Source organism: Macrobrachium rosenbergii, chromosome 13 (assembly GCF_040412425.1).
Source record: "Macrobrachium rosenbergii isolate ZJJX-2024 chromosome 13, ASM4041242v1, whole genome shotgun sequence".
Lineage (NCBI taxonomy): Eukaryota > Metazoa > Arthropoda > Malacostraca > Decapoda > Palaemonidae > Macrobrachium > Macrobrachium rosenbergii.
Genome location: NC_089753.1, coordinates 50631291 through 50649428, shown reverse-complemented (window position 1 = coordinate 50649428; position 18138 = coordinate 50631291). Strand labels below are relative to the sequence as shown.

General features: G+C 34.6%; 2 protein-coding genes across 4 annotated transcripts in view; one reads left to right on the top strand and one right to left on the bottom strand.

The window, feature by feature from the left end:
* Positions 1 to 2303, top strand: part of LOC136845301 (uncharacterized) — a 567827-nt gene extending 565524 nt beyond the window's left edge. Inside the window, exon 6 of one of the 2 annotated variants that reach the window (XM_067115499.1) lies at positions 1066 to 2303. In XM_067115499.1, the coding sequence (XP_066971600.1) occupies positions 1066 to 1077 (12 nt within the window). In that variant the 3' untranslated portion in view covers positions 1078 to 2303. The remainder of the gene's footprint in view (positions 1 to 1065) is intronic. The other variant, XM_067115498.1, reaches the window with a different exon arrangement.
* A 598-nt stretch (positions 2304 to 2901) lies between these two features.
* Positions 2902 to 17478, bottom strand: LOC136845300 (myoneurin-like). Of its 2 annotated transcripts, none has more exons than XM_067115496.1 (5): positions 17359 to 17478; positions 13640 to 13730; positions 12019 to 12552; positions 9515 to 9754; positions 2902 to 8220 (listed from the first exon to the last, which is right to left on the bottom strand). In XM_067115496.1, the coding sequence occupies exons 2-5, from the start codon at positions 13718 to 13720 to the stop codon at positions 7621 to 7623; spliced, it is 1455 nt and encodes a 484-aa protein (XP_066971597.1). In that variant the 5' UTR covers positions 13721 to 13730; positions 17359 to 17478; the 3' UTR covers positions 2902 to 7620. The 2 variants fall into 2 exon arrangements, with proteins under 2 accessions (XP_066971597.1, XP_066971596.1); XM_067115495.1 differs by lacking the exon at positions 17359 to 17478 and adding an exon at positions 17112 to 17215.
* Positions 17479 to 18138: the final 660 nt, after the last annotated feature.

The window sequence follows — 18138 nt, the reverse complement described above, 5'->3', positions numbered from 1 at the left end:
TACTGGTGTTTATGGTCTATTGGCTCTGTCCATAAGGGTTTTCAGATGAAGATTTAAAGGGAGAGAGAGAGAGAGAGAGAGAGAGAGAATCTTCCTACAGTACTGGTGTTTATGGTCTGTAGACTCTGTCCATAAGGGTTTTCAGCTGAAGATTTAAAGAGAGAGACAGAGACAGAGAGAGAGAGAGAGAGCTCCTTTTACAATGCTGTAGCGAGTCATAACATTCTCTTTCTGTATCTCTCTCTCGCTCAGAACTTAAATATCTCGAGGACGATGCGTCAGTAAATATTTGTGTTCGTTATTCCACTGATGAACGAGAGACTATTCCTTTCTTGGCGCGTGTCTCTTTGCCCTTGTTCCTCCTCCTCATGGCATTTCAAGGACATCCATTGTCTTCTCCGTAAAAGGGAAAACCATTTATCATTTCAAGCGTCTTTCAGGGAAATTCCTCATCATTGTTGGCATACGTGTTTGTTTGTTTCTGAGGTTTACCGAAGTGTCACTTTTTTTTATTATTTTCTCTCTCTCTTCTCAAGAAAAAGTTACCGCTTTTTTCTCGAATTTTTGCTCTAGTTAAATGTTTGCCATGATGCCGATAATCTAGTGTCAAAGGATTTTTGTTGTTGGTGACCATAATGGTTTTCTATTTAATAATAATAATAATAATAATAATAATAATAATAATAATAATAATAATAATAATAATAATGGTATCAATTATTATTAGTATTATAGACGAGCCTCTTTCGATGCGATATTCTAGTTTGCTTTCAAGTCATATTAACCACTTTCTCATTTACAAAGGCTTTTTATTCCCCCTGCATACTGTAAACGATCAATGTATGGTTTTAATAGAACCTTGGGAAATCTTTTCTAAGTATTCTGTGTGTTTTCCTCTTGATGCGACATTTTATTATTTTTTCAAAATAAAATTGTCATCTAACTGGGTCTATATATTTGAATTTTTGTAAAAGGCTTTCTGCTTGGTTCTAATTTTGATTCAGACTAAGTCCCATCGTCTTTCCTACATTTTCATTATTTTTTGTCTTATTTTTTTAATTTCAGAGAAGGATTTGAAGAACCAAGACAGAGCCACCTATTTTAAGAAATGGTCAGCTGCATTATATCATTTCACAGCCAAGAACCTAAAGCATGTAAAGGAGTTTCTATCTTTTTCCCATCTTGAAACACACAAGAAATAATCAGGAGACAATTTTCAAAGGAGCTAGAGAAATAGAATCCAATAATTAACACTGTAAGTACCAACACCTGTTTTCACAGTATTATTGTTATTGGTTTTGTTGCAGTTGGTGTTCCTATGGGGAGGTCTCATTCTTCTTCAGTTCTTGTGCAACAAAAACTAAGGCCTTTTAACAGATCAGTGAACTTTGAAAAAAATAATCCCACATGTGAGAAAGTTAAAATGAGTGAAAATTCAGGTAATCTTACGTCAAGATTTGATAGATAAAAATATGGAAGAGTAAATGAACAACCATTTAAGCAAGAAAACTTGAATATAAAACTTAGAGAGGCAACACTGATTTAATGGTCACCTGTATATATAAGACTTTGAGAGCAACACTGATTTAATGGTCACCTATAGGTGTTAAGTGTAATAGACTGTGCCTCTTTGACAGTTGGGCAGCACTAGATGAAAAGTATGTCCACAATCTCCTTTCCTAACTTGGCAATACAAGGCTTTGACCATGGTCGTCTATATCAATGTGAAAACTTTTTCCCTACAAAGGAAGTACATCAGACTTCTTGCTTATGAAGATGCCTTGCTCCTTGCACATGAAGAAACCACATGCAATGTGCATCTCAAGCCAGCCATCCAGACACCTTGATCAAAGAAGCCATGACCTTGCCCCCATAACAGACCAAATACACCTACGAGTACTGAATGAGCGTTTGGGATAAGCAACCGCTTCCCACTCTCCTCCAAAGTCTAATAAGGCCATGAAGAAGTCCCCACTCATGATGTGCAGAACAGTTGCAAATGTCCCCATCTTGAAGACAGTCTACTGCACACAATTGTTTTTATGAATATAGTTCTTAAGACTTAAAAAAACCAAAACCAGAATACATGAAATGCCATGGCTCAAGAAAAAAGGAATAACCAGAAAGTAAAGAAAATATGTTTGAGGGGGTCAGTATATCATCTGAGTTAATGTATTCCAGTTTTAATAGGTGATTTGTTTCCACTAATATACTGTACTTCTATTACAATACAATTTTGCAATATTTATTGGTTACCATCATTATTTCTGTATCATTACTTGATAAATAACGGCTTAAATTTACACACAGTTTTTTCATGATGGCCTAAGGAACTTTAAGTTGAAAATGCATAAAAGGAAAAGATCAGGTTGCTGTTGATATTTACAACACGCAGTAGGAACAGTGCACACATTACAATAAGTGTTTCACACACTTACATTATTATATTTCTATAAAGTGAATCAGTTATTATGAAGTTAAAAAATAAAAACATTAAAGTTATGTATTACCCCTGTCAAATTTAAAACTGACAAAGAATAACCTAAGGCCAAAAGAAACAAATGAACATGAAAAGACAACTAATGCAAGAATGCATCAGTTATGAAGATATAAAAATATTAGTTATGTATTACCCCTAAAAAATCTAAAACTCACTAAATTAAACCAGCCCAAAAGACACAAATGAACATGTAAAAAACAGTTCATGTAAAAATATCTTATTTTGTATGGCGATAAGAAGATAGTCCATTCATTCACCAGGGTACATTGAATACTTACCACTTTTTAAAGACTATTCCATGTCACAGATGTCTGCATCTTTCACATATTCACTACCTACACTGCTTTAGTGTTTTCTTTTTTTTAAAGCTTCTTTTTGTCAAGTGTGTGAGGAAAAGTCTGTTACATAAACTATTTATTTAAATTTAGTCCATTTTACATTAAAACAACTCCATTAGGAAAATATTTTCATTATTGGTTCTAATTATCAAAACATTCCCAAAAACAATCCTTACATGTGAACTAATAGTGTCTTTTTTTTGTATGAATACACACACAAATTAAATAATCAGTATGGAAAATTCATAGTGTGTGTGAAACAAAAAAACTCCAATCAAAGCATTTAAGCGGTGCAAAAGGGGCTTATGTAGCTATGTCAGAGGTCAAACTGTACCAAAATTAAAAGGATTAATTCTGTAGCAAACCTTGCAATTAATATAACCAGATTCATCAAACTCCAAATACAGTGCTTGAAAGCTAGATATAATTCAATCGTGTTTAATAAGATAGAAAAAGTTACCTGAAAAAATAAGGGCATTACCATCAATAAAGCAATTGACACAAAGTAAAACTTTAATTTTATAATTTTACATCGTATATGCTAAATATTCGATAAAGTGCCGTAATTTTAGTCTTTTCAGGTCTCTTTATACTAAGAGTAATAGAAATTTACTTTGTCATATACTTAGAAAATTAGCCAGTATTTTACTTATAATTTTCTATATGCTTAAACCTAGCATCACACAAGGCATTTCCCTCTGTCCAATTTTAAGTGAGTAAATCAGTAGTCACTCAGCCACACTCATTAGCTACTGTACACAAAATTTACTTGTTTTGAAGAGGAATACTTGCAGGAGAATTTTTAAGCATGGCATATGACAGCATAAATAATACAGAGGTCTGCTATATATAAAAAATTACATACATTCTGTTATAGTAGTTATCAGAGTAGTACTTAAAAAGACTAGACTACAGTATAAAGGTTAACATCTCGCTTTACTCAGTGGCTCAAGATGATACATTTTATTACCTTTTTGCCTTTTTCAAAAGAACTTAAGACTGTACAGTACAGGTATCTTCAATAATCTGCCCTCCAACAGATTTCTAAATGGAAAGGTAACAAAATTAGCATCTTTCTTACCTGATCATGAGATATTGCCAGCAAGTAATCTAAAGCATCATTATTTAAACACACAATAAAAAAAATTTTGCTTTATAACATACTAAATCTTGCCTTCCAAATTCAATGGTTGTCAACAGCATGGGAGAGTTGCACACATCAAAAATGAGCCTTCTTTATACACACAAACAACAATTAATATTTTTGTATATATGTAGTTCGGGACATTTTTTGCATAATTTCAGAATTAGTGCCACAATTTGCAGCAGCTGTATCATTTAGGTGTCCTGTTTGGTTGTCATTTGACTGTTGGTGACCAAAAAAATTATTAAACTCAAACACTGAGCTGCACTACAGCCTTTGTACTAGTACCTTATACTATAAAGTAGGTATGAATTTTGTTGGTGAAATGGTAAGGAGAGTAAGGCCAAGGAAAGTCACTAAAGCAAGAAGTTGGCCCTGTACCTTCAAGACTTCAATCACTTACTTTGGAGACAGTTGAAAAGTCTGGAGAAGTGGATGTGTACTGCACGTCTGAGCTACAACAGCAAATCCAAAAGGAGCTTGATGTGCTAGCTTTTCTAGCCAAAAGTTTGGATATTTCAGAATTTACAACACCTAAGGTACAAAAAAAGAATGTCAGGTGTAGTAAGTGTTTAACTAGAACTTGTTCTCCCAAGTTTACCCAAAATAAACTGTCGCTGCATAAGGATTCTGCTTGAAACTGCTGGCTTGTATCACGACAAAAAAGGTAACCAGCCTTGCTACGACGACATTCATGGAAAACTTTGTTATAGTCTGATGTAGTATCTTGGTCAACAGATGAGGATCCAGATGAAGAATAGAAAAATCTGAATACAAACCTCACAAGTGGACCAACCACTTTGCCTGGACATGATAAAATTCATGCATTCATCTGATATTTAGGTGGTGGCCAGACACTATGAACAAGAGTACTTCACAGGAATCTTGTGGTAAACCAAATTGTCCATATTGAAGTTTACAAATGCAATCTTATTTATACACAAAGTAAATTTTAAATAAAGTAAAGATGCCATTTTACCAGTTGCAGACACTGCTTTCATCTATTCCAAAACATCTTGTGGCTTGCGCATTGTTTTTTCAGCCACAGGAAATACCTTAAGACTGTTTTCAGAATGAACAAAAAAGTATTTTATTATTACTTATAGAACTCATACTACTTATAGAACTCATCATTGAGAATTCGCAAGTTTTTAAGAAATCAACAACTACAACACAACTCTTAATAAATATGCAATAGTTACGTTAACTATCATCAATAAAAAGCTGTTTATGTCCGCATTGCATATAATAGTAAGTGATTGTTAATTATAAGAAACATTAATGCATTACCAGACAAGCCACAAGTTTCATAAACTTAGTTCAATGTATGAAGATTCCCATTCACCCTACATTAAGCTTCTAAGCATATTAATTAGTCAAAAACTGACGCGTTAAGTGTAATATGCAATATCAGTGGAATCTACTGAACCTAAAAAAAGGCAGAGCATAGTATAATCTACTGAAAATGAAACTAGCACCATTGGCATAGCCTAGTGTAATCTACCAAAAATGCAACTCACAAGATGTGTTACATTTATGCTGAAGTTATGTTTTAGGTGCTAAATTTTATGGGTCACGTAATACATGAGAATGTGCATGAGTTGCAGCTCTTTAGATGTTGAATTTTTTTGAGAATTACAGCAAGTTTTGTTGGAAATAAAATGTGTTGTGTATATATGGAGCAAGCTTTAGTTCCAAATTCCAAAAACCAAAACACAGTTGGGCACAAGGGTTTTCGACAGGAATTGTGGACCTGTATCCAGTAAAATGTATAAATAGCAAAGTAATGAATATATTTGGGAAGAACTATACCATACAGTTTATGGTGCAAAAATTTTTAGTCAATTCACACAAAGTAAAGACAATTCTGTCCTTGAATTTTGAGATTTAGGAAATAAGCAAGATTACTATTACTGCCCATAAGTGGTAGGCCAGTATACAATGTTTTACAGCTCAGAAGTTTTGAACCCCCCCCTCCTCATAATCTCAAAGGGTTAACATCGTAATCTGAAAGGGTTAACAGAGAGGGGAAAATTTGAACAATATTCCAGAGAAGTTGAACAGCCAAAGGAAACACAAAAAGTAACATTCAGAAAGAAATGTTCATGAAAGCTGAAGGGATTTTAAACTGTGCCAAACAAGGCACATTGTAGGCATCTTCCTGTGTAAAAGCAGTGTACAACACACACTTGGGTATTCTGCTTCCAGCAAATTTTCATAAATCCTTAACACATGTTAGGAAAATATTTATAATAATCACAAATACATAGCACAGCAAAGCTATGAATAAGGTAAGAAGTGCAGTACCCATAATTAAATGTTTAAAAATTTACAACATGAAAAAGATCACCATAATCATAAGTATGGGGAAGCATTAACCAAAAATTCCAGACAAAGGGGCAACCACTTATTATTAAATACTAACTTGCTTACACATAATCAGGACCTTCCACATATAGAGGTAAAAAACAAGTTACCAAAACCAAAGCAATATGAAGACAGAATAGGAGTGCGTACACTAAGAGGCTCTTTTTTATATGCAATGCTACTTGCCCTTGAAAACTTGCTTGATGTGATCCTAGCTTTAAGCAAATTTTTAGCCAACTACAGTACATAAATATTTAGTTTCACATATCCTTGTTGCTGTGCTGACTAGGTATGATAAAATGAATAACTAATGATACTTTTTTAAATAACGTATTACATACACCTAAGTAGATACTATAATAAAAATTCTTATTAATTATCACTTTAACATTTAAAACAGACCTGACAGACTGTGAAAACAAATGTTCATAAAATACGAAAAATGTCCCAAAAATTTTAATGCCTAAGCTAAAACTACAAATTTAATTATAAGCATATAATTCAGTAAAAAAAAATTATGTACCAAGACCTATAAATGAAAATCGTTAACTAATAATAGCACAAAAATGCCCCCAAAATTTTAATGCCTACACTAAAACTAAAACCTTTTCTTTTTAACTTGTAATTCAATACAAAGTGGAAGTTTTTAAGTCACAAAATAGTTGTTGTTATTACAAATCATGAACCTGACCTAAATTTACATTCAAATTATAAAATAGTTTTATCTGACACACAGTCCATATCTACTTGAGGAAGGTCAAGCCTTCTGTAATGTGAACATGAGCAAAGAGGTAGCAGGAGGGGAAAACAAGGACATTTACATTTATAATAAACTGCATAAAAACTTGCAGAATTATAAAAAAGGATGCATCTGACATATTTCTGAAATGTACAGCAATATATTTACAAAGCAGAAGTTAAGATTAAGAGATTTTCAGTGAGTCTTGCTGCTGTTGAAGTAAATAACAGTGCAGGAATGACAATTCATACATAAAATATTCAAATAGTAATAAAATTTGGTCTCGGACAGAAGGATAAAAAAGAAGTACCTTACAATTCTGTAATCATTCACTTAGAGTAACAACAGAGACAACTGGACTCTTAAATATTCCTGTATTCATTTCTACTATGAAGGAAAATGACTTGTAACTGGGATGGCATTTCACAAAGAAAAACTACTACAAGTTCAATGAACTAACTGTTGTAAGTATTTGACTAAGTTATTTTTATAGTACTGTAAATATCTGACTATGCTGTTTTTACTGTAAAAATCAGTTACAATCTTGAAGCTTGTCTTTTGAGCCAAACCCTTTGTGAGTCAAGAAGTGCCTGCTTAAGTGGACTTTTTTTGCAAATGCTGCTGGGCACACAGTACAAGGGAACTGTCTCTCACCTGCATGCATCTGGCTATGTTCAACAAACAGGCTATGATTCTCAAATGTGGCTGGACACTCATTGCACACAAATACTTTACTGCTGAAATTCTTCACCTGAGCTATCACTTTGCCTTTACCTTCAGTCTCGTGATTTTTTATGTGAACAGTCAATTTGTCTTTGCGGGAAAAAGAAGCATGGCACAGGGTGCACACATATGGTTTGCTTTTGTCGTGTGTTTCCATGTGTAGCGTCAAGAACTCCTTGCTGGCAAACTTGGCATGACAGTAAGTACAGACAAAATCTTCCACATCGACGTGTAGGTTTTGTACGTGGCGACGAAGTGCGTACTTGCGTGTGAAAGAGGCGGGGCACTGAAGACATTTGTAAGACTTCTCCCCAGAGAGAAGGTGTTTCTTCATACTCTTAAACTTACTGGTTTTAACTTTGCTGATGCTGCTCTTCTTCTGACCATTCAGATTCCTTTTCATGGTACCCTGTAGAAATATTTTATTAAATCAGCATCACACTACATAAAATATACCTACAAATGCAAACACATGCTATATTGGTTTTACTCTTTCTCTCCAAATGTATTCAAAACTTACAAAAAAAATTTAAATTCATATAGCTTTATTGTTTTACATATGCTTTTTGTCTTCTTAAAGGTCAGATTAATCCCTAAACCAAATGGTCTCCTTCACACATATCCATAGAATTTTATGAATGGTCAATTAATAATGAAGGATAAGAATTCAGTCATACTTCATCAAAATTAAACACATTAATACCACAGGACACTAATGAGTAAAAATAATCCAACACTTCACATCAAGGATCAAAAGGAAGACATGTTAATCTGATATGCTGAGAAACCCCAAAGTAAAGATTGCAAATGGTCAGAAGCAAGATAAAAAGGAATAAGGAAAATAACTTGGTAGCAAAATTTAAACTGGCATAATTATCAATAACAACGGTAAAACTTCCACTACCTGACTGCTGCAGTAAGCACTCCCTGGAAGGTCAAAAGGAATTCTCACAGCTTAATTATTCTGAAATCTTAGGGGAAAATTACCAAATTTAGGAAAAAGCAGTCACCAAAGAATAAGCAAAGGCAAAAAACTATGCTTAAGAGCAAAAGAAAAGACAAAATTAAAGTGAAAACGGGAATAGGAGAAAATCAGGAGCAATGTCGAAAGCTAAGAATAAAGTTTTCTGTCAGCAGCAATGCTCTGGAGCTTGGATTGGACATACGAACTTTGTTCTTCCACTTCTTTTATAGTATACAGAAAGCAATGGATGTTTGTGACAAACAATTAGGGCAAGTAATGCAAAGCAACAAAATTATTCACAAGCTGATAAGGAAGACATTAGAAATAATAAAGAGAATATGGTGTTGGAGTAATAAAGGTTGCATACAATGATCACAATTACAAGTCTGCTGATCACTTAGCTTGTCAGATATGGCTCATTTCACATGACCTTACTCTTGTTCTCTGTGCCATAAAAACAAAAACTACGAAAAAAAAAAGCAGTGTACACACTGGTAACATGCACACCCAGGTCGAGTCATACTGCACTGTTAATAAGCACTTTTCTACCTGCCTTCTCATTCAATTCAGTTTAGAGAACTTCATCATAGTACTCCAGTTGCCAAAAAGCAGAAACTCTAATCTAGCCAAATCTAGCACTGAGCATTTTATTACTGTAATACTGTAGTTACTACAAATTAACTGCATTCTAGAGCACCAGACTCTGGTTACATGTATAGTCAAATTTAGTTATACAAACCTTAAAAATTTTTGAGGACCCAGACTCTGTTGGAGAAAGCTTTTCCTTTTTCACCGGCTTCTTTTGATCAATGTACTCTTCAACTTCAGTTTTGATTGTCGGAGCACTATCTTGCTGCAAACTCCCTGCCTTCTCTTGCATGATTCCTTGTTTTCCATCTGTGATGAACTGTCTTTCTGTCTGGGATATTATCTTTTCTAGAACTTCTCTCTTCTTGATCAGATCACCATCATTAGCACCCTAGAACAAATATAAAAATTTATTTGAGGTAAACCTCATGTACTTTAATATTAACATATTTTACATATATATGTAACAAATACACAGTCTTACTTCTTAGTAAATAAAGGAACCTCCTACTACAAAATGAATGTGTATCCATAATTTTTTTTCCAGTGTAATGATGACAGTCTAAGAGAAATAACTTCACATTTAGACTTTATATCCTCTAGCCCAGGGCCAGCCTCTCTTCTGGCTTCAGGGTGGTACACTACATCCTTAGACTCTGGCTCTTCTGTGATAACCCACTTTTACTTTACAGTTGTTTTTAACAATTTGGATATTTAAATTTCAAAGGCAAAGCAACATACACCTATATTTATTTGTGATTTAAAATTATTTAACATCAAGTTTTGAAATTCCTTTGTAAAGCTGGTGCTGAATGTACAAATGAAATTCAATCTCTATTTTTAGACACCTGACATTTTGTATGAATAAAATAGCAATAAAGTAAAAGATACTTTGGATTAATCAACCACAATTCCTTACTGAAAGAGTACACATCAGTACTGCAAACCTGCCTCTTTAACCCTTGAAGGACGGGCTAATTTTATATATTATGCAAATCCCAGACCGGGCAATCTTTAAGGTTGGCCAATTTCAGAAAAAAAAAAATCACTGAAAAGCAAAAGATATGCAAACGCACACGGTGTAAGAAAAAAAATTCTTAAAAATTTTCCCTATCTTTCATGGGAAGTTGAAAGTGACTATTTACAACCCTGTGTGGGGCCTCTTTACAAAGCACTCATAAATTTTACCAAGTTATTCATGTTTTTTCTAACAATTTATTTTATTTTATTCTGTAAAATTATAATTACAGCTCACAAAATATCATAACACATAAGAACTAAAATCAGTAATAAATTCAGAGTATATTTGTTGTAAAATATTTATGTAAATTTACTGAGATGGGGAGGGAGATGCAATAACTTTTTTTTGCAGGTATACATGTTTTTTCTATTTCTTTGCAAAATTACAATTATAACTGACGTCATATCATAAAAGATAAGAAACTTAAACCAAAAATAAAAAGATAAGAAACTTAAACCAACAGCAATCCCTGGGTATATTTATGAGCAAATAAATAAAAAGATGTCATGGGAGAGAGAGGAGCAAGAAATCCCCCCATCAAGTCAAGAACAATACTGATCTCCCTGAGATGCCCACTGACTGAGCTAAGCTGAGTCTAAAGTTGCACCAGTCATTTATGGGCCACTGAAGTGATGGAAACTCTTTCCCACTCAATACAGCTATTTAATTGTATGGCTCGTAATATTAATACTCATATGAGGATTCCTGTCCATCATCCAAAACCTGTTATGGATACTCAAATGAGGATTTCCATCCATTAAGGGTTAACAGAAATTCAGAGCACACTAGAAATAAATAAAATTTAATTGGTTCCTGCTTGTTGTATATACATAAAAACAAATATCTTGATTACTGGCAATGTTAAAACATGTTTCCTAACAATTTCCAAAATTGTATAAGGGCTGTGAACTCAATAACACGACATGGCTTAGTCATTTTATAAGAGATTCATAAATTTATCAAAATTGTTCTCTTTCTTAAATATATCACATGATATATTACAAATAAAATTTTCATGAAATAATTCTGCTTTGATTACTTTCCTAAATATAAATAATTAACTGTTTCAGCATTTGGGTGAAATACAATAGTTGATTACAGAGTGTGTGTGTGTGTGTGTGTGTGTGTGTGTGTGTGTGAAAACACAACAGCCAAAATAACAAAAATGGAATCTCCTAACAATAGCTGAAGTAGAGGTGTTCTTTCTTTAAAACAATAAATATTCAGTCCTTATGAAATCTTCCTATGCTATATACCAGCACAGTTAATCTACCCACAGTACTAAGAAGATTTCAAATTGTAATATATTAAAGATACCTGCAACAGAATGCAACACAAGAACAGCTTCACACAGATAAATGCTGTATTTACTGCTAGGCAGTAAGGTTCAAAACAATATAAATTAAGCGCAACAAAAATTGTCAGAGTAACCAGTCCTTACCTGACTGAGATAAAAAGCATATTATGGACAGGGATAAATAACAGTTTTAAAAACCACTCTTGCTATACCCAGCCCTAATTACAAAAAATCATTATCTAAAACTGATAAACAGTCACTTCAACCTATGCTCAAAATTTAAGGCCCCTGTATAACAAATGTGCTTTGTGTAAAAAAGAAAACCATATAAACATACCTCAACACTCTTGTATTTAAAACCTGGGAAGGAGTACTGATCTTTGGTGTCACTTTTCTTTCTATCCATATCTTCTTTTTTTCCTACACCACCTGCACCCTGTCGAACGTTATCCATGTCTTCATGCAACTCAGAGCTGTCCGACATTGACTGCATGGATCCCATCTCACTCTCTTGCCAGCAATAACCTCCTGAAGAGGAGCCTTTGTTGTCATCGACCTGGGGATTCTCAACTGCTACCAAAGGGTCACTTGAATCCCCATCAGGAACTGCAAGCCCTTTGATCTGCAAGGCCTTTGCAACCATCATGAACCTTGAAAGGTTTAGCTGTGACACATTAGCTGACCCCGTGTACATGTAACACAAGATAGCTTCTAATTCATGCTGCTTAACATCATGAAGCAGAAGGACTGGGTGTTTTCCCTCAGTGTGCTCAAAAACCTCGTCAAAATAGTTGCTGCAGGTGGCTAGGACCAACTTGTGAACAGCATATAATTTTCCTTCGCACCCAATTGTTGCATCAGTGTACCTCTCCTGCGAAGATTAAAATATGGGAGTACAGGAAAAGTTTACATCAACAAATGCACTTAAAACCAAATAAAGTAAATGGCTTTTACACACAGAAAAGCAATAGGTTTTATGGAATTTTGCCACAATATTGGTTGCTAAATGAAATGAAACAAGTTTTAATTAAACATAAAAAGACATATTTTCATAATGTACACTTTTTATTTATCATTATTCTATATCTATTCCTACAACAAAAATAATATTAAGCATTTATATCAAACTTCTTAAAGATTTTAAAAGGTTATCTTAATGAAATACAAATCACTAATAAATTTTGACTATAAATTTTAACTGCTGAAGATCTGCCAAAACCTTCATGGAATTTGTGTTTGAAAATGACATCTGCTAGTGGTTACCAATGAAGCAGTCATATTAAAGACATTACAAGGTCAACATTGACTTAGATCAAATGTAACCCTTTAATAAAAGTAATACTGTACTGTTCCTGTTCCTTTTCTTCTTCTTCCTCTTTGCTACATACAGTATGTTAACGGAGATGGGTACAAGTTTAGACCTGAACTCTCATTCAAGGAAGCAAAATACCTAGCTAATCACCTCCTACAACCAATCAATTTTCTTGTCACCAAGCTTCATAACTATTTCTAGCCAGTGCCAAGAACACTGCTGTATAAGGGGTGAAGGTTTGTACTCTCCAATGAATAAATCACAATCACAGAAAACAGTGCCAGCTTCACAATACAAGATTGAAGTCTTATGGCTATTAAAAAGGTATGGTTGATTAGCAGTCATAAATGATTGCAAAACATGAAATGAAGCCTTTACTTTAGACAGGCAAAGCTTGTATTAAGGTTACAAGCTTTCAAAAACTACAGGCAAAAACACACATAAACACATAACTCTCTTTGTTTTCATATCCCTAACATACAGAACCAAAGAAACAAAATATAAAAAAGATATAACAATAAAGGTTCAAGCTGACATTCGTGACCAAACAAGGAATGATGCTACGAACATCTACACTAATAAATGTGAGTCTTACAAACAAAATAATAACTTAAAAGACTTCAAAAGAATTAAATAAAAATTTTACCTTTTCCCGATGCTCAGTGAACCAATATCGAAATATTGGGCCGTGGTTGGTCCAGATCAGTTCTAACATCTCTTCGTCCATAATGCTACTCCTGAAAATAAATATCATAATAAAATATGAGAGAGAGAGGGGGCGCATCGTTTTCATCCTGCAAATTATATACTACAAAGATATTTCATTGTAATGTCATTTTAATTACAGTATTGTTATCATGAACATGAGACAATATAGATCTCATGAGTGGTAGATCAATTTACATAATGCATTGGCCAAGAACAACAGTCAGATATAAAAGAAGCTGCTAATAATTATTTCACTATTGTGGTATTTTACAGTGACTCATAAAAGTTCATGAGCATTATATCAAAATATCACAGATTTCTGAGAAGTGATAAAAACAGCAAAATAAAACGTATTCAATGCATCCATTCTCTATCTTTTTTTCTTTTCAACTTGTAATCATTTTCACTGGTCTAGCATAATATTTCTCCTGTGCCCTCTAACAACCTTTATTTCTGCAAATTCTGCCTTGCCTCTTCTTCACCAATTCCCTCAAAAAATGATGACTGCGTCCTGCTGAGTTCATAGCAGACTAATATACAAGCATCTCAACTTGATTTCCCAAAGGCAATATGTTCCTTTGTTACTTGCAACTCCAATCCTGTGGCACATACGTAAATGGGGTCTCATCTTGGTTTGTGAAGCATTATTAGCCCTGCTTCTGTTAAAATTTTTTTTGCTTTTATGGCTAAGATAAAAAGTTTCTGCTCTTCAGCCATTCAGTGAAGATAGTAGATGTATCACAGGTGTAGCAGACAATGATAGCTTCTCTTTCTGCAACTCTTTATTCCCCTTACAAGTCTGTTATCAACTGCTGTACCACTTTACTTTCAAGACAAATGTTATGTTCAATAATTTGCTAGCAAATTACCCCCAATGATTTTTTCTCACCCTTTTTATTATATTTGTATTATATGCCCAATGCTTAAATGTTAAACTTACACAAAATCCCACTTATCTTGTTTCTGTGCTATGCATTGGAAGAGAGAAAACTATACTTTTTACTCAGGAGGAAATAAAACGTTAAAACTGCATTGCTCTACTGTTTCAGAATCCACCATATACTTTCAAGATACTGGAAACCCCTATAGCCTACAATTATGAAGGACCCCAGTGGGACGCCAGGATTTTGGGTGATAGAACTTACATAAGAATGGAATGACAGGATGTATTCTAAGATCTCATGATACTCCAGCAAATTTTGATTCTGAATAAGGTAACAGTTATTGAACATTCTCCAAGTAACACCATGCACTAATTAAGCAAGGACCTGGTGACCTAGGATGTGTTTGTCAGGGGTGCATGGGGCCCAAAGCTGCCTGGCGAGGTATGAACTGGGTGTCGTAGGTTAGAATGTGGTTGGGTTAGGTCACAAACCTATCAATTTCAATTTACATGGCTCTGTGTTAAGTTAGTAGGGGGTCCTGGGTTGCTAGCCAGGTGGATAAGTTACCGCTCAACCCCATTATTTATTTTAGTCTACAGTGCCATAGGTTAGAGAGTCCAGGTAGGGCTAAGTCCCAACCAGGTAAAGACCAAGCACCCTAAGTTAGGTTAGGTTACATGCAACTTTGTTTTTTACTCATTTTGTCCTTTCCCCCCCTCAAAACCTGCTTTCCCACCGTGGTCCCCGATAATTGTGGGATGTAATAACTAGCTACCAAAATAGTTGTCAGAAACGATCAATGTCCGCATTCAAACTTGGGGAAAATCATACTATCAACTCAGGAATTTTGGGTTAAAGTAAAAATTTACCCAAGCTTGGCTAAACCCTTATTGGTAAAGATACAACAATTGAATAAATTAGCTTAGCTGGGTTTAGTTCTAAGGAATATTCATCAGTATCACAGATTTGGTTACTCATTACCCTAACCTAAATGACCTATGACTGTTGCTACAGCACAACAGCAAACAAGTAAAAAATGAGATTCTTAGCAGTGGCCCATGAAACTCAGCCTTGATCTGGTGGTGGCCTGTGTTGTCGGTACTTGTGGCAGTGCCAGAAGTACGATTATGGCTAACTTTAACCTTAAATAAAACAAAAACTACTGAGGCTAGAGGGTTGCAACTTGGAATATTTGGTGATCACCATAAAATTTGCAGCCCTCTAGCCTCTGTAGTTTTTAAGATCTGAGGGCAGACAGAAAAAGTGTGAATGGACAGACAACGCCATCACAATACTGTAGTTTTCTATTTCAGAAAACTGAACCTGGTAAAATTGTAGACTACTTCCGCTACCTTCTAGCTCAGTAACAAACGGTTTAGGTGCAAAATGGGCACCATTTAGTACCAGCCCCCTTGGTAATGATTATATAAACATACCTATACAAAAGAGGGTAAATATTGTTAACATAATAAAAAACATAAAAGCAATAAATATTTCAGCCAGCAACTGGCCAGAATCAGTCACAGTATTAGTCTGCAATTTTATACTGATATTTGTAATCGGTCAGAACCCATGGATACACTTGTGCTCACAGCCTAGTCTATTCATACATTTACAGCAGTGGGCATATGCCTATCACTGCAGATGGGAAGTAGCCTAAATGAATTTTTTATGTTTTAAATTCACCTACTATGCCAAGGCCTATTCTGCATCCAGTCTATCTTAGTCTACCTCCTGGCTTGGGTCTATACCCTAGTAGGCAAGGTAAACATATGAGCTAGTCGAAACATAGCATAAAACAAATTTATCATATGGAAAGAACAAAGATTTAACATAGGCCTAGGTCCATTAGGCTAGGCCTTATGGTTTTTAGCCCAGCATAAGCCAACATTACACTTGAGTACTCATAGCCTGCGATGTTTGTATATACTGTGATGAGCATAGACCTATCATTGCAGTTGGGGAGTAACATATGCTAGATGAAGTTCTGATACTTACAATTCCCATATTTGGCTTAGGCATATTCTAGACTCCCCTGCATCAAGCCTAGGCTAAGTTAGGCTTAGCCTACTTCATGGATTACCTGGTAGGCAAGGTTGACAAATACGCTAGTCTACATATAGCCTAAGTTTATCATAAGACAAGGCTAAATGAGAGTTAACTTAGGCCTAGTCGGCCTAGCCTAGCCTATTGGCATAAGATTTACTTTATGGCTTCGTGATGCTCAACTTGAAGGATGAAGCCTACTATGCTAAAGCTTCCTGCCGCTTTTTCCTAAGACGTAGCTCCTTTATATATATTTGTCAAGCTTTCTTAAGCAATTCTTACTATAAATCTTTTTAAACATTAAATAATCATGAAGATATTAAGCCAGGCCAAGTTAAGATAGGCCTAGGCGTAGGTTGCGCCTGAAATGCCATCGATAACCGATTATTATCTGCATTGATTTCACAATTTACAATATACGAGAAGGCTCTTATTACATTGGATCATTAAACAGGTGTCATAAAGATAATGTATCCATACCCATGAAGTTTGAACAGTCCACTACAAAATAGCAACAACCCGTTGTTGTTTATCTGCTTGCGTTGGTTTACCTCTATCTTTACTCTAAAGGTACAATAGAGTAAAATTTGGCATGCTTTGTGTTCGATTCCGTGAATTCAATCATAAAGATCTCTTTTATTTGCATTTAATGGGATGAATTGTTATGTGTATATTATTTTAAATAAGAATATTAATTTTAATTGCTAGATATGGGTGAGAATCATACCTAAATGAGTTAAATAGAGGGACTATACGTTCGACCGAAGCCACAATGAAGGTATTCGAACGTTGTACAATCCTCTACACGGCACGTACACAATCCTTACAATAGAAGGCGTCGTCTTCTTGAAATGCCAGTCAGCGGCGCGTCAGAGTTAAAGTTTTCCATGTGTTTTCCTGCTTGTGCATGTATGTAAAATGTAAAGATTTAAGATTTATATTTGATTTTATTCAACTAATGAGAATTTATTTCTGTGTGGTGGCTTCGCCGTAAAGCTGGTCACAGGCTGTCTCGGATTTCCGTGTTTGTGTTGTAAAGTTACATGACTTTTATCTTGTCTTTTTACAAAACAATGCTTTAGTCAATTTATTTCGAAGATGGCAGCCATCCTTCATGTTATTTGAAGTATTTCTTGCATGAAATATGATTCTAACTACGTAATCATACAAAATATCATATTTTTGTAATTTGATTATGGAAGGCACGTTCCTGTAGGATGGTATAACAAGTTTTAGTTACGGGGATAGTTCTGTGCAATGGTAGACGCTCCATGAATGTGGAAAACTCTTTTGTTACTTAATAAAAGTCTTCTGTCAGGCCGTTGTTTGAGCTCGTGCGAAAGAATTATGGAAAACAGCTTGAAATATGATCCCCTCATGGAAGTCCTTCAACTTCTCCCACCAAGGAATACTTTTATGAGGTTGACAGAATCACTACTATAACCTTCAGGTGAGTGTCTAGCCATGAGAATGCATTTTTAAAGGCTTAGGAAAGGAAGAAAGTGAT

Bases quoted from the DNA above. Each gene is read 5' to 3' on its own strand.
- LOC136845300 (XM_067115496.1), bottom strand. From the start codon at position 13,720: ATGGACGAAGAGATGTTAGAACTGATCTGGACCAACCACGGCCCAATA. The intron at 9,755-12,018 runs GTATGTTTATAT...TATTTGTTCTAG, and splicing joins TTAAATACAAGAGTGTTGAG to GGTGCTAATGATGGTGATCT. The intron at 8,221-9,514 runs GTTTGTATAACT...ATATTTCTACAG, and splicing joins GGTCCTCAAAAATTTTTAAG to GGTACCATGAAAAGGAATCT.